This window comes from Lucilia cuprina, chromosome 4 (assembly GCF_022045245.1).
Source record: "Lucilia cuprina isolate Lc7/37 chromosome 4, ASM2204524v1, whole genome shotgun sequence".
NCBI lineage: Eukaryota > Metazoa > Arthropoda > Insecta > Diptera > Calliphoridae > Lucilia > Lucilia cuprina.
In genome coordinates this window covers 81,115,259-81,138,725 of record NC_060952.1, presented here as the reverse complement: position 1 = coordinate 81,138,725, position 23,467 = coordinate 81,115,259, and the positions used below count along the sequence as shown (strand labels likewise).

The 23,467-nt window shown below is 31.7% G+C and overlaps 5 protein-coding genes across 6 annotated transcripts in view; 2 read left to right on the top strand and 3 right to left on the bottom strand.

Moving 5' to 3' along the window:
* Positions 1-150: 150 nt before the first annotated feature.
* On the bottom strand, positions 151-5,116 carry LOC111683260 (phenoloxidase-activating factor 2). 2 transcript variants are annotated; one of them, XM_023445313.2, is made up of 2 exons: positions 4,964-5,116; positions 151-1,542 (listed from the first exon to the last, which is right to left on the bottom strand). In XM_023445313.2, exon 2 carries the CDS (start codon positions 1,530-1,532, stop codon positions 225-227), a length of 1,308 nt encoding a protein of 435 aa, XP_023301081.2. In that variant the 5' UTR covers positions 1,533-1,542; positions 4,964-5,116; the 3' UTR covers positions 151-224. The 2 variants fall into 2 exon arrangements, with proteins under 2 accessions (XP_023301081.2, XP_046805771.1); XM_046949815.1 differs by having other exon boundaries at positions 151-1,545; positions 4,965-5,075.
* A 3,037-nt stretch (positions 5,117-8,153) lies between these two features.
* Positions 8,154-9,123, top strand: LOC111683263 (DNA-directed RNA polymerase II subunit RPB7). Its single transcript, XM_023445316.2, has 4 exons — positions 8,154-8,312; positions 8,376-8,696; positions 8,763-8,900; positions 8,967-9,123. Exons 1-4 carry the CDS (start codon positions 8,301-8,303, stop codon positions 9,015-9,017), a joined length of 522 nt encoding a protein of 173 aa, XP_023301084.1. The 5' UTR covers positions 8,154-8,300; the 3' UTR covers positions 9,018-9,123.
* Positions 9,124-10,574: 1,451 nt separating this feature from the next.
* On the bottom strand, positions 10,575-14,023 carry LOC111683259 (small G protein signaling modulator 3 homolog). The gene is made up of 3 exons (XM_023445312.2): positions 13,781-14,023; positions 12,584-13,717; positions 10,575-12,502 (listed from the first exon to the last, which is right to left on the bottom strand). The coding sequence occupies exons 1-3, from the start codon at positions 13,844-13,846 to the stop codon at positions 11,285-11,287; spliced, it is 2,418 nt and encodes an 805-aa protein (XP_023301080.2). The 5' UTR covers positions 13,847-14,023; the 3' UTR covers positions 10,575-11,284.
* Positions 14,024-14,506: 483 nt separating this feature from the next.
* LOC111683258 (trafficking protein particle complex subunit 10) lies at positions 14,507-19,715 on the top strand. Its single transcript, XM_023445311.2, has 7 exons — positions 14,507-14,657; positions 14,722-14,945; positions 15,049-15,320; positions 16,423-18,145; positions 18,211-18,843; positions 18,956-19,298; positions 19,368-19,715. The coding sequence occupies exons 1-7, from the start codon at positions 14,633-14,635 to the stop codon at positions 19,592-19,594; spliced, it is 3,447 nt and encodes a 1,148-aa protein (XP_023301079.2). The 5' UTR covers positions 14,507-14,632; the 3' UTR covers positions 19,595-19,715.
* Positions 19,716-21,897: 2,182 nt separating this feature from the next.
* LOC111683262 (thialysine N-epsilon-acetyltransferase) overlaps positions 21,898-23,467 on the bottom strand; it is a 3,398-nt gene continuing 1,828 nt past the window's right edge. Inside the window, exons 3-4 of the mRNA XM_023445315.2 lie at positions 22,653-22,734; positions 21,898-22,550 (exon numbers count right to left, since the gene is read on the bottom strand). Of these exons, the coding sequence (XP_023301083.2) occupies positions 22,232-22,550; positions 22,653-22,734 (401 nt within the window). The 3' untranslated portion in view covers positions 21,898-22,231. The remainder of the gene's footprint in view (positions 22,551-22,652; positions 22,735-23,467) is intronic.

Sequence of the window (23,467 nt, the reverse complement as noted above, 5' to 3'; positions counted from 1 at the left end):
TTCCGACATTGTAAATTGCATTATAAGATTTATTATGAATCTGATTTGCATAAAACATTTAAGATAATTTTCATAGAAAAGAATTATTACATTCTTCAGATCATTTTCCACTTATTCTACATTCGCCAGGAATAAGATACAATTAAATTCTTACTTTCTTTATAATTAAATATTTAATATAATTTATTAAGTATTTATTGCTTTAGAATTATTTTTAATTAAATTTAGATTGGAGAGTACGAAGTAGTATCAAAACCATTAGCATACATCTGATCATCGATCCAGTTGCGGGCCGAAGCAACATGAGCATAAGCGGCAGGTATTTCATCATTACAGCCAATTCCCCAAGCTACAATACCATTCTGTTGATAACGTTGACTAGACTCTAAGCCAATAGGGCAAACGAGAGGAGCACCACCATCACCTTGACAAGTATCAATACCGCGTTGACCCCCGGCACAAATGAAAGAACGATCCAAAGCAAATCTGGGGCCTAAACGTGTACTGCGGAATTGAGCCTGACATGTTGAGTAATCGACAATGGGTAAAGGAACACGTTTCATAATGGCGCTATAACGACCAGCCGCACCAAAGACATCCTTACCCCAGCCAGTGGAGTAGCAAGTGGTGCGAGGAGCTGGAGAACTATTAGCTGGTGGCAAGCAAACGACATTTATGTGATCACCCAAAGTGAAAGGTGAATTCAAAATAACCAAAGCGAAATCATTGGCTACATTACGGTAATTATATTGAGGATGTGTAACGACACGGGCTACACCTCTTTCCTCAAAAGGCAAACGTTCCTTGATAGTCTGTGTATCCCATTCACCGGCACGAATAACAAAACTATTCAAAGGACGATCCAATACACAATGGACAGCCGTCAAAACAACTCTAGGATGAATCAAGGAACCGGCACAGAAATAACTAGCATTAATGGAATGCAATAAAGCAACAGTCCAAGGAAATTCACCAAAACCGGCTTCATTATCATTAGCACCAGTTATATTGAAATCAATACCACCCACATTACGTACACCACAGCCTTTGGGACGATTTGGTCTATTCTCTTGTGGAGTGGGTGTTAAACTCATATTACGTGTATTACCACCATCACAGCATACATCCAAGAAATGTTCACAGGTAGGAGCATTATCATCTGAATCCCTATTGAAACGAATATCAATCAAACCGAAACCATCAAAAGCTCCATCATCCACTGGCATCGAAGTTTGAGTGTTTGGATCACACAAATGATAGGGCACACAATTACATTGGGCTCTGCCACTAATTGAGGTAAATTCATCGGAAGGTGCTGTTTGATCTATGGGCACAGGTGTTACTACAACACCAAAGCCACTAGTGGGTCGTTGTTGTTGCTGTTGTTGATTAGTATTTTGACCAAAAACACTGTCGACTAGGGTGACAAGTGATGGATCTACAGTCTGTTGTGATTGTTGCTGCTGTGGCATGGCAGCTACAGTGACTAGAAGCGCTGACAACGCTAAAACTGATAAGCGTTGATGGAACATTTCGAAGAAGCTAAAAATAAAATATAAATTAATGTTAAATTTATTTGTTACAGATTTACACACAATATATTAAATGTGTACGTATTTGTTAAGATATCGAACGTCTCGAAAACATGTTTGATGAGATTATTGAAACTTCGAATACCGCAGATATCTGAAAATATCGCAGACATTACGTTGAAAAACTTCCTCCATTTTGGTGTGATTGCAGTCCGGGGGAAAAAAGGTTTTGCTACTACTTCTATTTTTATACATTTGACTATAATCAGTCAAATGTATAAGCGCCCTTTACTTTGAATAATTTAACCTACGGTTAAACCTGATAGTTATATAATATGGTATCACGAGAATCGGTATCCACAGAATGTTTTCTGTGAATTTACACAGTATTTCCTGTGAATTTACACAAATAGTATTTGAGCAAAGTGCTGGTACATGGGCCGACAGAACCATGTACACAAAGGGACGATGGTGAGTCATCTAACAGCTCATTCAGCAGTTGTAACAGTACCACAATGAAATAAAGTCGTCATGGAAGTTCAAATTAAGCTCTTCGACTTAGGGCGGGTTTCTTAATACTCAGTTAAACTAGGCTTAACTTGTTGTTAGATTAAACTCAGAACATGTATAAAAACCCGGTTTAACCAAAGAACGAAGATTATGTTTATCAGAAAAACCCGCCCTTATAAATACGAATAGACAGATGGGCAAACTGAAATTCATGGCGGAATATATGTATGTATATACTTCTGTAGTTTTTAAGACACCATTTTTATATGCTACATACTGAAAATCATTACTCCTCGACGTTTTTAAATGAAAGACTTCAATCATGGCCAGTCCAGAAATTAGTAATTTTGTCATTATTTGTATAAATTGTTTATAAGTATATCTTTTACTCATCAGCCGTTTGCACTTTTCCATATCTGGGACACATTTAAACAAAGTTCATTGACCTTAAAACTACACCATTTTCAACAGTAATTCAGAAAAACTCAATTGTAAATGAGATTTTCCATTTAAAATTTAGAAAATTCCAATTGAAAATGAAATTTTTCACTTAACATTTAGAAAAGATCAATTGAAAACGAAAATTTTCATTTCAAATGAAAAATCTCATTTTCAATTGAATTTTTCTAAATTTCAAATGAAAAATCTAATTTTTTTAAATTGGAATTTTCTGAAAAATCTCATTTTCAACTGTTGTATTCCGAATTTCAAATAAAAAATCCTATTTTCAATTGATGTTTTCTCAATTTAAATAAGAATTCTCATTTTTAATTGGTCTTTTCCAAATTTCAAATAAAAAATCCCATTTTCAAATGTTCTTCTCTGAATTTCAAAAGTAAAATCTGAATTTCAATTGATATTTTCTGAATTGAAATGAAAAGTTCTCATTTTCAATTGAAAAAGGTGTAGCAAACAAAACAAAAAAATCAGGAGTTCAAAAACAATATTCTAAGATAAATTTTAACTTAGGGCGAGTTTTTCATATAAAATCTACATTCTTTGTTTAAACCTAGTTTAATATATGTTTTGTGTTTTTCAGTAAATAGTAACGTTACTTATTTTCTAAGTTTTAAGTGAGAAAACACAATTAGCAAAAACAATAAAACAATGATTTCGGAAGAACAAAAATTTAACATTTTAAAATTTTTCCAAATTTTTTAATTTTACAAAATTATTATGTATATGTAAAAAACAGCTGTTTTTATACCCTACACCACTTTAGTGTGGAGGGTATATTGGGTTTGTGCTGATGTTTGTAACATACAAAAATATTCGTCCTATACCCACCTTAAAGTATACCAATCGGTTTAAAATCATTTTCTGAGTCGATTAACCTATGTCCGTCCGTCCGTTAAAATCGGTCCATTATTTCGACTAGCCCCCATACAACCGTACCCCCCAAATAGGGCCTTTTGGCTTATAATTAATTTAAATGATCTATTATGTTACCAAAAGTCGACAAAACTTAGTTTTATAGAACTTTAAATGACATTACCGATTTTTGTAATGATCGGGCTTCATTTGACCCTATCCCACATACAAACTCCCCTTCAGAAAATGACTTAAAGGTCAAAATTCACTTACAAACACTAATAACACTTTTAAATTCTACATAAATAATATTGAAGAAGACTTAACTCCCCCTACCAACGTTTTTAAGGATAGGGCCATATTTTGCCCTACTCCCCTTTGAGCCCTCTTAAAAAAATCCCTGTTTTTGCCAAAAAAAAGTAAAAATAATCCGAAATAAAGTTAAAAAAACCAACCAAATGCTTTATTTTTTAAATAATCCCCATTTTTAACATACATACTGTCTGTTGTAGGGTATCATATGGTCGGCTATGCCCGACTTTACATTCATACTTGTTTGTTTATGTTTTTGAGTGAAAAGTTTGTAAACTGAATTGAAATCCTAATAACTGAAAAACACAATCAACGGTTAAAGTCCGCCTAAATTTGTTCCGAGTTTAATCTAACAGCAAGTTAAGCCTAGTTTAACTGAGAAGTAAGAAACCCGCCCTTAATTGCTTAACTTTTTCATTTCCCCAAAACAATTCTGTCATGTCAAAGCACTTCAAATTTAAAATGTAACGATCTAAAAGAAATTCGAACAAATACTATTTTCTTCACACAGTTTCTGTTTTAAAATTAGGTTAAACATAGATGAGAAGACAGCTGATGATCTTGATCATGTCCAATACGTATACATGTTTCTAAAGTGTCTCCATTATAAGCATTTGATATTGATAACTTTATTGACCTTTGTCGTATTGTGATTGCTTTTTATGTATAAAATATTTTAAGTTTAATGTTAATTAACAATTGTTTATTGTTTTGTTATAAAATTATATTTGAATGTATAATTATATAAACAAACCCTAATTTTTTTTCTTGGCTAATAACCTTGAATCATTTTTAAGAAACATCAACTTGAAATCGTGAAATTCACAGAAAAGCATTAAATTTTGCAAAAACGAAACAGGTTCTTTAATTTTTTTTGTATTAATGTTTAAAATATTGTTAACATTTTAAATAATTATTAATTTTAGAAAGAAATAGTTGCAATTATTAAAAAATTTGATATAAAATTTCCCCAACTTATATGATGATGACATGACTAATAATAATTTTACGCATAAACTACTATAACTTATAATGTGACCTTCTAAGGGGTAAAGGGAATTCACACTGTCAAGATTAATACGATTAAGAGTTAAATTAATAATTTTCCGTGTAATATGTATTTAGCACACACTAAGAAATCCCATTTGAAATAAAATTAACAATAACACATTTTTTTTGTCGAAATGTTTTACATTATTCCCAATACCTTGACTTAATTCTTTTGTAATTAACAAAATGAAGATGATTCTTTTGATATTATTGCATTTTTAAAATAACAATTTAAATATGTTTTGTACCTTTTTTAACAAAAAATAAACACTTTATGTATTATTTTCTTTACAATCACTTTTCTTTATTCCCAATACAAAAAAAAACCTCTATTCACAGCCGCTGCTTTTGTCTGACTAAATTCTCAATCTATAGCTATTCCGTCCATTTGTTCGTTATTTTTAAAAACTCAGAAATGTAATTAAATCAAGTTATAAATATCTGACTATCTCAGAATTTAATACAAATACGTGAATCAGGTATGGAAATGTAGGAATTTGAAATATGTTGCACTAACTTGCGAATAATATAGTACCTTTTATGTTCAATAGTACTTAACTAATTTTCAGCTAGACTAGACTGAACAAGACTAGAGATTAGACTAGAGACTAGACTTGACTGTAGACTATATTATATACTAGATAAAAGACTAGACAATAGACTAGACTATAGACTAGACTATAGACTAGACTATAGACTAGACTATAGACTAGACTATAGACTAGACTATAGACTAGACTATAGACTAGACTATAGACTAGACTATAGACTAGACCATAGACTAGGCTATAGACTAGACCATAGACTAGGCTATAGACCAGACCATAGACTAGACTATAGACTAGACTATAGATTAGACTATAGACTAGACTATAGACTAGACTATAGACTAGACTATAGACTAGACTATAGACTAGACTATAGACTAGACTATAGACTAGACTATAGAATAGACTAGACTATAGACTAGACTAGTACTAGACTATAGAATATACTATAGACTAGATTATAAGCATGGCTATGACGATAGACTTGACTGTATACTATACTATAAACCACACTATAGACTAGAGCAGATTGTAGATGGTGCTTTAAAACCGACTATACTACACTGTAGTTTACACTATAGACTAGAATATATACTAGACTAAAGACTAGTTTCTAGGCAAGAATATAGACTACACTATCGACTGAAGTATTAATATATACTTGTGAAATAATTTGTAGATAATACTACAGATTATACTCTTGATTATACATAAATATACAGTAGCGGGTATACTAGACTATATATTAAATTATAGACAAGATTTTCGACTGTAGACCAGAGTATTAACTAAACTATAGGTTAGATTAGGCTACACAATAGTCTTCACAACAAACTTTACTAAAGTCTAGAAAAGGAACCTAAAAACACTGTCGTTTTTTTCGAACTGAGATTCAGTACTTTAAGAATGTACTAAATTTTCCATGTCTGACAAGTATGTATATTTTTCATATTTTGTTATATTTGTGAGATACATTTAAGCGTCTTCATAAACAACCAAAACTAGTTTTAAATGTATCTACGTCATGGCAATCTTGAAAAAAAATACAAAAAACCACACAAAAACAATTCACTCTTAAGTGTGCGCAAGAGAGTATTTAAAGTATTTTTTTTTTAATTTATTCAAAAGATCTCTATAAATGCGTTTACTTTGGTTACATTTCATTACAATATGCATTTGCATAGGAATGAGTTCGTTCTTCTAAACTTCCTTTTCCTAAAACACAGTGCAACAAACTTTATTCATTGTCAGGCAAAAAAAATATTGGAAATTAAAAAAAGTCTTTGTTTTTTTTGTAATTTCCTAAGTTTTTATAATTTATGTAAAATCACAATTATAAATTCTATACGAAGCATCAGCGTGAAATAGAGAAATCTTTAAAGTGAAAAAATAAAAACAACATGTATTGAAAAAATCTAGATCACTTTTTACAACTGAGTAATCGACAAACAGTCAACAACAATTTAAGTCTAAATAAAACATTTGTTTTATTATAAAGAAAGTGATATAATTGAACATATACACATTTTTTGAATCCTTAGATTAGATATTAGATTTTACTGCGATCAATAACCTAAAAATTATGTTCGTCCTATGCTAACATCAAAGTATACCAATCGACTTAAATTAGCTATCGTTCTTCTATACTTAAGATACAGATTAAAATTTTTATTTTAATTTGATATATAATACTATATATACCAAATTATCATAAACATTTTAATACCCAGCAAAAAATAATTGATGTCATTTTTTACAAACGACATCTTAATCACATCTAAAAATGCGATTATATATTTTTCGCTTTTATAAACCAAATATTTCCTTACAAATGAAAACCCAGTTAAAAGTGAAGAAAGAGATGTAGAAAAGTAACTACAAATAACATATTCGAAGTACATCAAATTTTGACCAATGAAATTAACATAAGCATGTCATTGAACGAATTCGGTTTATTTTTGACATCCAAACATCGCATTTTTATTGCATCTATGAATAAAATTATATGTAGTTCATAGTTGTCAAAAATGAACAACATCCCTCACTTTTTTTGCTGGGTATGTATCTGTATAGTTCTAGGTACTGACAAAATTAACTCTGATATTTGCTGAATTTGCTTTAAAATAAAAAAGAACATAAAATTTTTAAATTTGTGTGAAATCTTAATTTCTTTCAAGTGAATTTGAAATGTTGTGAAAGTAAAACACACAAACACATTTGCCTATAATTGAAATTTTAAAATTTAAATTTCCTCGGTCCAAGCATTGAAAAAGTGTGACCATCAGGAACTTAACAACTAGTAACAGCAGTAGTAGCAGTATAGCTGACAACACAAGTTATATACCCACATACCTACCTACCTACCTACCTACCTATCTATCTATCTATCTATCTATCTATCTATCTATCTATCTATCTATCTATCTATCTATCTATCTATCTATCTATCTATCTATCTATCTATCTATCTATCTATCTATCTATCTATCTATCTATCTATCTATCTATCTATCTATCTATCTATCTATCTATCTATTTATCTATTTATCTATTTATCTTTTTATCTATTTATCTATCTATCTATCTATCTATCTATCTATCTATCTATCTATCTATCTTTCTTGTAAAAATATATGAAAAACAATTTTACTGAAACTTAAGTTGTGTAAAGTCCCGATTTTATATATGACAATTTAAAAAATCTTGATTTTTAACACATGAATTTGTTTTTAAAAACACACTTTGTAATCACTAGCATTCTGTTTTTCATTTCATATACAAAATCCCACTTTTTTGTTTCTCGGATTCCGATTTTGTTTTAAATCTCTCAACATTTTAAAATTAAGCGTATTCGAGAACTTAGCCGGCTTATAGTCTATTTTAGGCCGCCGCTGATATTTTTAGTGTCAGACGCCGTCGTCGTTAATATTTGTCATCGCAGGGGTCTACAGCGCGTTTTTTGTCCATTGAACATTTGCAATTCTGTTTGTAAACAATCTAATTTTTATACAATTAATCCTATTAATTAAAAATTAAAATGTTTTACCACGTAAGTTACCTTAAATATCTGCATTAATAACAAAAAGTTAACTTATTTTCTGCATTCCTAAAGATCTCCCTTGAACATGAAATTCTTCTGCATCCACGTTACTTTGGCCCCCAGCTATTGGAGACAGTAAAACAAAAATTATACACTGAAGTTGAGGGTACGTGTACGGGAAAATATGGTTTCGTTATAGCTGTCACAACTATTGATCAGATAGGTTCCGGTGTGATACAACCTGGCCAGGGTTTCGTAGTGTACCCGGTGAAATACAAAGCTATTGTATTTCGCCCATTTAAGGGGGAAGTTTTAGATGCGGTTGTCAAACAAATCAACAAAGTTGGCATGTTTGCTGAAATTGGTCCTCTATCATGTTTTATATCACATCATGTAAGTTTTAATGGAAAATTTTATTTTATTTAGAATAAAATTTATATTGGTTGTTTATGTATGCAGTCCATTCCCGCTGATATGCAATTTTGTCCGAATGGCAATCCACCTTGCTATAAATCCAAAGATGAAGATGTGGTTATATCGGGTGAAGATAAAATTCGTTTAAAAATTGTTGGTACTCGTGTTGATGCTACTGGCATTGTGAGTTTTTTTTTTAATTTTTACTTAAGTTTATATGGTTTTTTATATGGATTTGTTTATTTACAGTTTGCTATTGGTACTTTGATGGATGATTATTTGGGTTTAGTTGGCAGTTAATTTTATATAGACTTGTTTAAAAATAATTTATATAAATGTAATAGATTTAATGCAAACCCTATGAAATTGTATTTTTATTTAAAAACAGATTAAATGAGATTTTATTAAGAAAGTGACCTTGAAATGATTTTCTTCAAGGAGGCTCCTAGGGGAGTATGTCCATATTACAAATTTTGGTAGAAGAATTTACGTCTATTTTAAAGTTACCCAGCTAGCATTTAGAAGATTGTAGGTTGATTAATTTTTGACCCCTTTTGAAGACCTAAAAGTAAAGGTCTAAAATGGTTTCTTATGTAATTGTTTTTGTTTGCAATGGAACAGCAATACAGACACTAGTACTAGTGGATAGTAGACCCGACACAAATTTTCAGTTCTATCGGTCAAGAACTGCCGGAGTAAGAGGGGGTCAAAGTTTGACATTTTGGTCATACAAGGTTTTATTCAATGAGTGTAACTTTCCTCTACATTTATTTGGCTTAGGGATTTGTTGAAATTTCAGAGGTTACCTAGGATTTTTGCATATATCGCCGTAATTTATAGACGGATTTTGCTGATTTCAAATAGAAATCTTTTCTTTTTGAAAGCAGATCAATTTCTCAAGATGCCTGCGAAGTAAAAAACGGTTGTTGTTGTAGCAGCGTAAGTTCCCACGACAATCGGTTCTTCGCACCGGAACGACTCGGAGTTCCATGAACAATGACCAAGGATTGTCTACCCAGCCACACCGACTTCACACTTCAAAACGTTGGGAACCGCTGATGTAGGGTATAAAAATGATAGTGGGATTCAAATTTGTTTAAAGTTATATTCTGGGTCCTCATTAAATTTTAAGACGATCTAGCCATGTATGTATGTTTTTCCGTCTGTCTGCACGATATTTTCACATAAATATTTCTTATAGTAAAGGTTTGTTTGGTATTGAAAATGGGCAATATCGGTCCACGTTTTTGGATAGCCCCCATACTAGTGGCCCCTCGAAAAGCAGCTTTAACAGTCATAACTTGTTTAAAAATACGAATATAGCGATGAAATTCGACATACGTAAGTTTCTTATTCTTTCCAAAATCACTAAGCAAAATTTTATGAGAATCGGTCCATAATTAACTCTACCCCCCATATAAGGTCCCCTACAGAAAATGACTTTAACGCCCATTACTGGCTTAAAAATACTAGTATATAAATGAAATTCGACATAAGTAAGTTTCATACGAGTCAAAATCTATCGGTCCATTATTGACCCTACCTCCCATATAAGGTCCTCTTCCGAAAATGACTGCAACGCTCATTATTGGCTTACAAAAACGAGTGTAGCGATGACATTCGACATAAGTAAGTTTCATTCGAGTCGAACGAGGTTTGATGGTTTGTATATAAGATTCGGCTTAGGCGAATATAACACTCTTACTTGTAAATTTTGCCCTGTTTTGTTAATTAAGAAAACTCATTATAAAACTCGAAGATATATAGTTTTAAATTATTTATATTTTTAAATTATATTTATATGTATATATAGCTATTATATATCTTTAAATTAATATAATTTTCAAATATTTATTTAAGGTACATACATGTTATAAAATTGTTTTCTTATGACAGTTTAAAGGTTTAGGAAAATTGGTTTTTATAATAATTTTGTTTAAGCACTTAAGTGGACTGACATATAGTATATAATAAATATATATGTATATTGATTACATATAATTAAAATCATGTATAACTATAATTTAGCAAATATAAAGCCATAAATAAAACGGTGAGATTTAAAATGTATAATTTATAAAACAAAAATTTAACTAGTTGTAAGAAAAATTATGAAATTTTATATATATATAAATAGACATTTAAAGCTGCATTATTATTTTTCTGTTAAAATAACAAAAACAAAATTAAAGAGGTATTTAAATAAAACATTAACTAACAAATACATAATAATAAATATTTTGAATTAAACTGTAATCTATAACATTAAATGCACATTTTCCGTTTCATTTTGTTACTAAAAATATTCAAAATTTTCTCTTTTTTTTGAGTAAAAATTAAACAAAAAAACTTAATGGTTGTAAAAAAAATTTAAAACATAATCAAAGTTTTTAGCTTTTGTCTTTGAAAACAAATAAATCAAAACAAAACTAAGCTAAAGCTTAAATACAATAATTATATGTATAATATATAGATTGATTGTGTAAATTTTGAACTTAAAACTATAATAAGAAAATTCATCATTTTATTAAGAGCAAATAGTAAGAGTAAATAACACATGAAACCTTTCACAAATCCCAAGAGAATAAATGATGTTTAACCAACATATCACGCACACCATCTTTAAGAGGTTGCGATTCTTTACCACGTTTTGGTGGTAATTCCCAATCGGGATTTAGGTTAAAGGCAAACTGGGCCAATATACGTAGTTCACATTTTATTTGCACCCAGCCGGGAGAGTCTATAAATGACCAGGAATGATACCATTTTTGCACTACCTCTTGGCAAGAGCACAATACCTCTAGCCACAAATGCAAGACCTGTTCGTTGAGTCCCAAACAAATTAACGATCTTAATTTGACATCCATTTGAGCATGAGCTTCATCATGAGATTGATTAATTGATTGTACACAGCGATATAAAAGTTCTTCGGGTGTGAGAACTTTACCATCTTCATCTAGACGATAAGTTTTGCATAATACTAAGCGGCTATAAACAGATTCAAAGTCCTTTTCCACCTCTCTTGAGGCTGCCTCTTCTATGAATAGCCAGGGATGTATAGGTCCTCCTAAGAAAGAGGGTCTCTTCATGCCGTGTTCTAGAAAAGCCTTAACCGCTGGTGCCAAAGTACCTCTCACCAAATCAGTTACCGTTTCTGATATAGCATCATCTCCAGCTGAAGTATATTGCTTACTACGTTCATCTAAAAGTTCCACAAATTTAGCTGGAAACCATCCTCTTAAGCCATTTAGTTCTCCTACCCAGCAATGTTCATCCTTTTGGCTGACAATCGTTATTATATCATTCTTTCTAAAACCCAATTCATCATCGTCATGCCTTTCAAAGTCATGCAAAGCCTTGGCTCTTCTCTTGCGTGTCCTGGCTACATTTATGAAATTCTCATGATCTTTAGCATGTGATTGTGTGCTATAATCGGCTGTTAATTGTATGTGATTGGCCAATTTCGGTTCAATTGTTATAAAATGTCTAGCTACTTTAAGTATTGCTTCACGTAAATCTACCAAAATCTCTGTTTGCCTTATGTTCTTGTTTTTAATCTCATCTCCAGTGTTGTCACCACGGAATAGTAAAGTTTCGAGTATCGATTTTGATTTGCGCACCTGTCTACGGGCCAAATGTTGTTTGGGTAAATTGGGTACAGCATCTGGATTGCCAACTAAACCGCCTTGGTCGGCCATTAGATAGGCCAAATGTCGTCGACGATGTGTGTCGATAACAGTTTGGCTTAAAGAGCCGCCAACTTCTAGGGCAAGTTTAAAAAGATCCTGAAAATAGAAACAAACATTTAGAAAAGTGTATTTGTACTAAATAAGATATAAATTTCCTAATTAAATGTCTTTACTCACCTCCACATCATCCACTTCACCCGGTATATCCGACAGAGAATTAAATATTTGCGCCGAATTCTCAAGATTGTGTAAATCTTTCTCCTTCATTTTAAGCATACCCAAGGTAAGTTGAAAGAGTACAATACTACCTTCATAGAAAAACCAATCCCAAATGCGAACCAATATCTTCATATGTACCACATTTGCAAACAGTGTTAGAAACCAATGCAACGTTATTAACGATAATTCAATATCGTGTTTCTTCAATGAATCATCAACAGCCGACAGATAATTTGCAATAAGTGTTTGCATGACCCGCTGATCGGCCTGAATACCTAACAGAGTTGAAGAGTAATAAGAAGCTGGCAAGAGATCTTCTACTATAGTAGCCATCATCCAGAAAGCATTTTCTTCTTCCATAAATAAAAGTAAACAGGCGGCTATAACACCGGTACCCTGGCAATACCCAATATCTGGATATAACCAAGCAATGCCACGTAGAATGCGTCTTAGTCTTGGTATACCAGTACCATTGGGATTACTAAAACAAGCGTTAGTGGGCAAGATGCGCAATAAATCTTTTTCGATTTGTTTTGAAGTCATTAATTGATCATTTGCTGACGCCTTAATAATGTCCTGATAACTGGTTTCACTTTTTTGTTTCTTGGCTAAGGCGCCCGATAAACGCATCCACATTTGGGCTCGTAAAGAATGCGGTATACCTTCTCTTACCATATTCCTCAGTTTTTCAGTGCGTGGTAGCATAACATCAACATGTTCCCACGTCAATTCAGTAGCCTCTTTATTGTGGGAAAATTCTAAATGGGCAATCCATTGCAAACGATGCTGAGCATCCTCTACAAAAGGTATGCCTAATAATTTATTAGAGTTTTGTTCAGGACCATCTTCTTCCTCCACCCGAAATCCAAACTCATCAAATCTATAGTCCGGTTGATCATTGGGTCCAGCTGAAGTCTCCGACTCCGGTTGACCCAGTTTCGCCAGTATCTCTTGAGGCCACATAGAAGGTGTTAAAGCTGAAAATGGACCTCCCGGATTGGGCCTTAAGCCATCCACTACACTCAATTCCTCCATCATAGTGGGTAACTCTTCAATAACATCATCTTCTGAACTTAAAGTTTGTAGTTTTTTCTACAACAATTTGATGACATATTAATAATTATCGAATTGTTTATCTCTGTTGTTCTTACTTACCGTATGTTCATCTCTGCCCACATAGCCATCATGATCTCGACCAAATAAACTTTTTGCCATTTCCATGGTAATTTAGTAGGTTTTTTGTTAGTATTCACAACACTACTCAACGTTAACACTTTTATTTTCTTTAATTAGTTGTTGTTTTTTGGTTTTAATTTGTTTAAAAGCTTAAAAAATTAAATTTTCTACACAAATTTCATTTTTTCTAACACTTTTGCTGAAATGAAAATATTTTCTCCAAGAGAAAATATTAAATTTGACACTACAAGTGTCAATCAGAGCCCTACGCCGACAAATATAAACGGCAGCTGCGTCTGACACTAAATACGTCGGCAATAACTTAAACACGACTGTTAGTTTTAAACTAAGTTTAGTTTTTAAATTTTCAACCATTTTAAATAAAAATGGAATCCGAGAGATCAGAAAGTGGGATTTTGGAAGCAAATATATTATTAGTAACAATATAACAGAGCAAGCACAAATGCTGTGTGAGATATTATGCAGGGATGGATAAAAAGTTCTTAAAAATTAAAAACAAAACTCTTCTCCAAGTTTTACGAGGATCGGCCTATATATGACCCTGTCGTCCAAATAAAACATCTTGCAGAGAATCAGTTTCTACAAGCAATTTACTAAAAAATAAGCAAATAACAAAAGGAATCGCTAGAATCCTTTTTAATATCAAACAACTTTTCCCCGCTATATTGTTAGCAAAATCGCCAAATGTATCAAGAAAATAACTAAATAAACATCACTGGCCATCAGCTGGTCGAATTTATTTGTTTACGTGAAAAAATTATTGTTTTTGATAAAAATCCAATAAAATACTAACAATTATTTTATAAAATAATGAATTTTAAGCCCACAATAACATGTAAGTGTCCATGCTATTACACACAAAAAGAAATGAGCAAAAATATTTGTTTTATTTCCACTAGATACGGGTGCTGCTCCATTATTTCGCTCATTGGAGTCACAAATTTCAAATGCCATCCCATTGGATACTTGTGAATGGCGTCGTACTTTACATCGACCCACAAAACACGTACGCTTAGATGCTCAATTTCAGCCACTCAATGAAAAACTTTTGGAAAAATATAAAAAAGGTGAATGGAGTATAGTGGAACATCCAATACTGCATATTTATGTGACGGAATGTAATGTAAGTTTTCAATGACCTATCTATGTGTGAGGAATTTTCATATCTATTGTGAAAAAGGGGTTGCTTTTGCTCGTCATAATCATTAATTTATTTTTTTCTTTAGGATTTGGATAGTTATAAGAAGACAACACATGAAGAAATCGATAATTGGTTAAAATTATTATCCAGTTATGATGTTTCCGATTGGATGATTTTATTAGTGGAAACTATAGATGTAAGAAAAACAAAAAACTTATTGCAAAGAACTACGGTTCTTGATAAAATACGTTTAGATTTTGGTGCCAAAAATGATGATCGTTGCATTTCCGTATTGAATCCAGCGAAATTCGAACAAAAATCAACCGAAAGTTTTCGTTGTCTTGTTCAGAGAATAAGGTAGGTGTTATGAAAAGACCATGGAAATAGATTTAATCGTCGTAAAGTTCGATTAAATAATCATGAAGTTTGATTCAAATAGTCTTCGTTGCTATCAAATTAAACTTCGAAATTTTCGAAAGATTTACTTAAAAAACTTTAGTTAGCAAATCTTTGAAAACGTCTCATTGTTTAGATCTTAAAAAAATAAAATATTTTCTGCAAAATTTTTGAAAAAATTCCTTTTTTTTAAATTATCAAAATTTTTATATAGAAATCGTCTCATTTTTAGAAAATTGTTAAAAATTTCTCATTTTAAGAAAATTTTCAAAAAAAAACCTCTTAAAAAATTTTTCGAAATTTTTTTTTAGAAAATGAAAAAAAAATTTAATTTTTTTTAAACAAATTTCGAAAAATCTCTTTTTTTAGATAATTTAAAAAAAAACTCTTTAGAAAATTTTCGTAAAAAAAATGTCTTTTTTAGCGAAAGTTTGAAAAATATATTTTTAAAAAAAAAAATTTTGAAAAAAAATATTTTTTAGAAAATTTTTGAAAAAAATGCTTTTTTTTAGAAAATTTTCGAAAAAAATATCTTTTGTTTGGAACATTTTCGAAAAAAAATGTCTTTTTTTAAATCTTCGAAATAAATGTTTTTTTTTTAGAAAATTTTCGAAAAAAATGTCTTTTTTTAGAATATCAAAAAATGTATTTTTTTTAGAAAATTTTAGAAAAAATCTCTTTTTTTAGAAAATTTTCGAAATAAATCTCTTTTTTTAGAAAATTTTCGAAAAAAATCTCTTTTTTTTAGAAAATTTTCGAAAAAAAATCTCTTTTTTTAGAAAATTTTCGAAAAAAAATCTCTTTTTTTAGAAAATTTTCGAAAAAAAAATCTCTTTTTTTTTAGAAAAATTTCGAAAAAATCTCTTTTTTTAGAAAATTTTCGAAAAAATCTCTTTTTTTAGAAAATTTTCAAAAAAATGTCTTTTTTTAGAAAATTTTCAAAAAAATGTCTTTTTTTAGAAAATTTTCAAAAAAATGTCGTTTTTTTTTTAGAAAATTTAAAAAGGTCCAATTCTGGGTTTCAGAACATTTACTTAATTTATTTGTTTTTCTCACATTCCAGATTCCTTATGCTAACCAGCTATAATCGCAATATTGGCAAATACGAAGAGCTCATACGTTCGAAGCGTGAAAAACGCAATCACGAGGGTTGGGATTTTCGTCAATATTTCTTCCTACAAGAAGATTTAGCCTTGGTCTTCGAAAAACTTGAAATACATAACGAAGCACTTATACAGTACGACGAACTTGATGCCATATTTTCACAATTCATAACAAATTCCAGTTTTGGTGAAAAACAAAAATGGTTGGAATACTTTCGCCGACCCCTAACCTCTTTTCATGGCGTATGTCTGCGTCGTAAAGATCGTTTTGAGTGGCGAGAAAAAATTCGAAATGAAGGTGTTTCTCTGTTAGAGTTTCGAAATTATCTTTTTGAAAGGCAAGCCTATCTTTTGCAACAAAGTAATGACACACCCTGTATAGCAAAGAGATTATTGGGATTTTTATTTTCTACTTTAAGAGAAGTGGAGTTGATTAAATTGGAATGTCAAGAGGGTGCCTTGGCTTGCTGGGAGTTTGTTTGTGCTTTAGAAGTGTTACAGGTGTGTGAGCTATCTATGGAACCACAAGAAGTAACTTGTTTTCAACATTGTGCTCCCATATGGAATTTGGCTAAAGATAAATTATATGAATTGGGCAAACTGTGTGGTCTACTGCCAGGTTGTACACCCACCTCGGCTCAATTGCATATAGTGGTACAACTTTCAGCGGGTATCGGAGACACACCAATGGATCAGCAACAATTTTTGAATCCTATGCCACAGCAAAGAGATCGTTCACCAGCTAGAAGGCCACGCAAGTCAGCACCAGAACAGCTAAAAGAGGCTTTGGGTTCAAATCAAGCCTTCCAGAAACTTTATTTAGAATTAGCTGAATTAGCTATCAGCACTTATAAGCATGTATCACGTTTAAGGTCTGCCCGTTTAGTGGGTTTGGATTTGGGTAATTTTTATTGTGCCCTTAATGAGCCACACAAAGCAGTGGGCTTTTTTACGGATTTGTTAAGAGAACTTAAAGCAGAAAATTGGCCGGCATTATGCTCACAGACTCTATTGGAGTTATCGAACTGTTATCGTAAAATGGGTGATGCCATGGCTTATACCAAAACCTGCAGTGCCATCTCCTGCTGTCCTGAATTAGAAACTCTAGTTAGATCTTTTTACTTTGATGAATTCTTAAAATCCCTAAAATCACTCAAATCGGCTCTTTCGGCCCAACCCTCTGTGGAAAATGCTAACTTTTGTGTATTAGAAGATCACTTTCGCATCTTAAACATTCAAGTACTCAACGATAAACCTATTATACAGGATGAATACGTATGTGTTCAATTACAATTCGAAAGTCTTTATCCTCGAGATGTGCTAGTCGATGAGATTAAATTGTCGTTTGAACGTTATGTAACACCATTGCCTACGCAACAGAATATGGTCAGTGTGGGTTTAAATAAACCCATAGCAGCTAATAAGGAGAATCGTTTAAAATTTTCTTTACTTTTGGATCGTAAACAAGATACTACTTTAGCGTGTGCTTCGGTGGCCTGTGATATACCGAAACCAAAACAGCCAGTGCGGCGTACAAGTAGTACTAAACGCAAACTATCACCAAGTGTTCAATCGGACTTTACAAATTTTGTAGCGGCCGAAAATATAGTCATACATCCTGGTCTCGAAGTGGTAGAGTTGAAGACAAAGGGCACACGTGTTGGTCAATGGGAATTTAAGCAGGTGAGACGAAAAATTCTTTAGTTTACTAAAAGATGTTATTTTATATAATTTGTTATATTTTTCAGCTTTGCATACGCATGTCACAATTGGAATTTCTTTCCGAACAACTGCCTGTTAAATGTCCACCCTTTGAGATTACTACAAAACCTGCTACAGCTGTTTTAAACTTTAAGACATTAATTGCGGGCATTGAACAACCCATACGTCTTCATGTGTCCGGTGGTAGTTTTATATTTCCACCAGATGCCAAAATAACACTAAAATGTTCCAAAAATTTACGCATACGTATGCAAAATCAAATAAAAGAAGAAGATTCTGACACTAATAAAGAGAATCCCGATGAAGATGCCACATTTGAGAGTAATTTAAATGTACCGCTAACGAATTTTAAATCATTCGAGGAACGTGATATACCATTGGAAGTTTTAACGGATATGCCGGGACGCAAATTGACCAAACACCTAGAACATCACATTTCATTGAGTTGCCCCTGGTCACGTAATGAACTACAGATACCCATTGAATTCCAACCGGCCATAGAGGCCTCATGTCACTTGCATACCTGTGGTACGCAAAAATTTTTGCAAGTGATTGTTCGGGGTTTAGAGGCGCATCTGTACTTGACCGAGGCACGGGTGCGTTGTGATGTACCAGGTGTACGTTTGATCGATTTGAATCCTCCAACACAACAGAGAATTGTGTGTAATCTTTATAATTATTTTAAAATATTATCATTTCTATTCATTGCAAATTAATGACCTTATTTAATGTTTTAACTCTTATTTTCTTTAACTTCTGTTATCACCTAAGGAAATCTATAAATCTCTGACGGTTTATTTCCTATACGAAATCCAAGTGGAACCCTTAAATGCTGAAGTTGAATTTCCTGTCATCAAAGTTCATTTTGTTACCAAATACTCTAGCGTGGAGAAACCCTATTTACTGCGTAATTTTGGCTGTGCCTTTGATTTGGTCGATTATGTTACCTTGTTTAAGGTTCAAGCACAACTGGAACCCAATGAGTTGTGTCGTCTAAAGTCTGTGTGCAATTTAAATATAAAAATTACTAAAATTCATGAAAATCCCTTCGTCGATCTAATGTATGAAGTGTTGACAGATCAAAATTCTTGGGCTGTTTGCGGTCGATCATCAGGTAAAGCTATTAAGTTAAAACATTACACTTCCATTATTCCATTAAAACATTTCCTTTCCTTTATTTTAGGTGTCATTTCCATGAAAGAGGTTGAAAGTCATTCCATTTGTTTGGACGTCATGCCCCTCTGTACCGGTTTCTTACCTATGCCTAGCATACGTTTATCTAAATATACCGCTGGCGGTAAAAACAAAACCGATACTCACTCCAAAGTTCATCCGTTTCCACCCGGCCAGTTATATAATTCTACAAAATCAATGCAAATACATGTTATTGCTACCGCGGGCGAACAATAATTAGATTTTTTAATTATTATTATTTTTTCTATTTTTATTATAATAATTAATAATTATAAGGTGAATTTATTTATTTAATTCTACTTTTTTTTTATTTAGACAAAAAGTATTATTGTTAATCATTTACATATACAAAAATACATATATTAGAGGTCATTATAAATAAATTATATGAATATATAACGAACTATATAAAAAATAATGTTCAATTTCAAAAGGATTTGTTTCTATTCCATGTTTCTGTAAAGATCAAGTAAATCACTGTATGTGACAATGCTGCCGTACCAATCAGACCAAATCTTTGTTAAATGCTGCCAATCTACGAAGACCCCCTTTGGGAGTGACAATGCTGCCAAAACTTAGTTAAATGCTGACAATCCTTGAGACGCCTTTTGGAATGGGTTTTATGACCTTTTAGAGATCAAAAATATATAGTCAACTAACTTCCGCTAAAATCATCAAAAGCCCCATAAAATTTCTCAATATCTCCATTCCCCTGAATGGTGGTTAATTGTGCGAACAAATTTTCCTTTCATCTGCCTTCAATTTCAAAAGTTTTCAGATACCAGTCACATCAAGTCGTTACATTTAGATGATAATTCTCCGAAGAATCTGTGGTCAACATGTTATTGAAAGATATGAAATACGACTTAAATTTTGAACAGACGATTCTACTTCATTTCTAGTATACAAACCAGTTCAGTTGCAATACAGTTTTTGTTCAAATCTGCTTTAATTCAAATTTTGTTTTAGTTTAATTCCAGTTCTGTTGTAGTAGAGTTCTAATGCAGGTCTAGTTCAGTTTTAATTCTGCTCTAGTTCAGTTGAGTTCTAGTTTAGTGTTAGTTCAGTTCTAGTTCGGTTCTAGTTCAGTTCTAGTTCAGTTCTAGTTCAGTTCTAGTTCAGTTCTAGTTCAGTTCTAGTTCAGTTCTAGTTCAGTTCTAGTTCAGTTCTAGTTCAGTTCTAGTTCAGTTCTAGTTCAGTTCTAGTTCAGTTTTAGTTCAGTTCTAGTTCAGTTCTAGTTCAAGTTAGCACTAGTTCAGTTCTGGTTCATTTCTAATTTAGTTTATGTAAAGTTGTAGTTATAGTTTAGTTTTAGTTCAGTTCAAGTTCAGTTCTGGTTCAGTTTTAGTTCAGTTCTAGTTCAGTTCTAGTTCAGTTCTAGTTCAGTTCTAGTTCAGTTCTAGTTCAGTTCTAGTTCAGTTCTAGTTCAGTTCTAGTTCAGTTCTAGTTCAGTTCTAGTTCAGTTCTAGTTCAGTTCTAGTTCAGTTCTAGTTCAGTTCTAGTTCAGTTCTAGTTCAGTTCTAGTTTATTTCTAGTTCAGTTCTAGTTTATTTCTAGTTCAGTTCTAGTTCAGTTCTATTTCTAGTTCAGTTCGAGTTCAGTTTTAGTTCAATTCTATTTCTAGTTTAGTTCTAGTTCAGTTCTAGTTCAGTTGTAGTTCAGTTCTAGTTCAGTACTAGTTCAGCTCTAGTTCAGTTCTAGTTCAGTTTTAGTTAGTTCTAGTTCAATTTTAGTTAGTTCTAGTTAAGTTTTAGTTCTGTTCTAGTTCAGTTTAGTTCTAGTTTATTTCTAGTTCAGTTCCTTTTAAGTTCTAGTTTAGTTATAGTTCAGTTCTATTTAAATTTCAGTTTAGTTCTAATTCAGTTCTAGTACAGTTTTTGTTCAGTTCTAGTTCAGTTCTAGTTCAGTTCTAGTTCAGTTCTAGTTCAGTTCTAGTTCAGTTCTAGTTCAGTTCTAGTTTATTTCTAGTTCAGTTCTAGTTCTAGTTCAGTTCTATTTCTAGTTCAGTTCGAGTTCAGTTTTAGTTCAATTCTATTTCTAGTTTAGTTCTAGTTCAGTTCTAGTTCAGTTGTAGTTCAGTTCTAGTTCAGTACTAGTTCAGCTCTAGTTCAGTTCTAGTTCAGTTTTAGTTAGTTCTAGTTCAATTTTATTTAGTTCTAGTTAAGTTTTAGTTCTGTTCTAGTTCAGTTTAGTTCTAGTTTATTTCTAGTTCAGTTCCTTTTAAGTTCTAGTTTAGTTATAGTTCAGTTCTATTTAAATTTCAGTTTAGTTCTAATTCAGTTCTAGTACAGATTTTGTTCAGTTCTAGTTCAGTTGCTGTTCAGTTCTATAGTTCTATATACAAATTATGTATGTAATATAAAATTATATGTATCTGTAAAAAAGAGTTTCAAAATCAAATCTTAGTTGTGGTTTAATAATAAAGTTTTTGTATATTTTCTTCTAATTTTTTTTAAACAAGATGAGTTCAAAAAAAAAAAAAAATAAATCCGTAAAATAAACTACTTTAAAAAATACTACAAACCAAAAATAAATAAATAAATAAATAGGAACTAAAGGTAATTTCACTTTCCTCAAATATAAGACAAAATAATGTGATCATTCAAAAGCTAAGTATAACTTAAATTATTTTAAACAAATACTTGGTAAAATACAAAAATCTAATGAATGATCAAAAATCACAATTTTTTTTTTAAATATATCAATGATTTAAAAAGTGTGAAATAAAACCATTATTAAACCATATATACTACAAATATTAATGTACAACATGGTTGGCAGTATTGGACAATTTTTAAAAACTACACATTTCTTCATATTATTTACTTGCAAATAAATCATTATAAATTCTTATTATTGTTCACTTTTCATTTGTTCTAATAATTTTCCCATATTCTCATAATTTAAACGATAAAGACGCCATTCTTCTGTTTCGCTTAAATCGCTTGCACCCATTTTCTTGTAGAATTTCGTGGCAGGATTATGCGCTAAAACATGAAAATCCAAACGTTTACATTTGAATTCGTTAGCTTTTGCTGCAACTTCTGAAAATATGCGCGCACCGGCACCAATGCCACGATATTTGGGACGTACATAAATGTCTTCTAAGAAATATGATCTTCCCTGCCAGGTGGAGTAGGAGAAGAAACAGATGGCATAACCAATAATTGTGCTAGAAATACAAAAAGAAAGAATACATCATTTCCAACTATATTTCATAAATAAAATGTAAATACATATTAAATATGTTTGTACATTTCGATATGAGACTTACGGTTGATTTTCTTCAATTAATTCCAAAACATAAATGTGACAACATTCCCGACTGCCATTTAGACCTGAATCCCGTATTAGATCTATAAGAAATATATAATATGTTAAGATGCATTTATAGTTTATTTCTGGTTTAATTCTAGTTAAATTCTGTTTCAGTTTTAATTCTGGTCTTGTTCGGTTATAGTTCCGTTCAATTTTACTTGAGATTTAGATCAGTTCTAGTTGAGTTCTACTTCAGTTTTACTTCAGCTCTAGTTCAGTTCAAGTTCAGTGCAAGTTCAGTTCTAGTTCAGTTCTAGTTTAGTTCTAGCTCAGTTCTAGATCAGTTCTAGTTTAGTTCTAGTTCAGTTCTAGTTCAGTTCTAGTTTAGTTCTAGTTCAGTTCTAGCTCAGTTCTAGTTCAGTTCTAGCTAAATTCTAGTTTAGTTCTAGTTCAGTTCTAATTTAGTTCTAGTTCAGTTTTAGCTCACTTCTAGTTTAGTTCCAATTTAGTTCTGTTCTAGTTCAGTTCTAGTTCAGTTCTAGTTCAGTTCTAGTTCAGTTCTAGTTCAGTTCTAGTTCAGTTCTAGTTCAGTTCTAGTTCAGTTCTAGTTCAGTTCTAGTTCAGTTCTAGTTCAGTTCTAGTTCAGTTCTAGTTCAGTTCTAGGTCAGTTCTAGTTTAGTTCTGTTCTAGTTCACATCTAGTTCATTTCTAGTTTAGTTCTACTTCAGTTCTAGTTTAGTTCTAGTTCAGTTCAGTTCTAGTTCAGTTCTAGTTCAGTTCTAGTTCAGTTCTAGTTCAGTTCTAGTTCAGTTCTAGTTCAGTTCTAGTTCA

Excerpts from the sequence above, each read along its gene's own strand:
- LOC111683260 (XM_023445313.2), bottom strand. The coding sequence starts at position 1,532 with ATGTTCCATCAACGCTTATCAGTTTTAGCGTTGTCAGCGCTTCTAGTC.
- LOC111683259 (XM_023445312.2), bottom strand. The coding sequence starts at position 13,846 with ATGGAAATGGCAAAAAGTTTATTTGGTCGAGATCATGATGGCTATGTG. Across the intron at positions 13,718-13,780 it reads TGGGCAGAGATGAACATACG|AAAAAACTACAAACTTTAAG; the intron begins GTAAGTAAGAAC and ends AAATTGTTGTAG. Across the intron at positions 12,503-12,583 it reads GTGAAGTGGATGATGTGGAG|GATCTTTTTAAACTTGCCCT; the intron begins GTGAGTAAAGAC and ends TTCTATTTTCAG.
- LOC111683263 (XM_023445316.2), top strand. Across the intron at positions 8,697-8,762 it reads CATGTTTTATATCACATCAT|TCCATTCCCGCTGATATGCA; the intron begins GTAAGTTTTAAT and ends TTATGTATGCAG. Across the intron at positions 8,901-8,966 it reads GTGTTGATGCTACTGGCATT|TTTGCTATTGGTACTTTGAT; the intron begins GTGAGTTTTTTT and ends GTTTATTTACAG.
- LOC111683258 (XM_023445311.2), top strand. The coding sequence starts at position 14,633 with ATGAATTTTAAGCCCACAATAACAT. Across the intron at positions 14,658-14,721 it reads TTTTAAGCCCACAATAACAT|ATACGGGTGCTGCTCCATTA; the intron begins GTAAGTGTCCAT and ends TATTTCCACTAG. Across the intron at positions 15,321-16,422 it reads TGTCTTGTTCAGAGAATAAG|ATTCCTTATGCTAACCAGCT; the intron begins GTAGGTGTTATG and ends CTCACATTCCAG.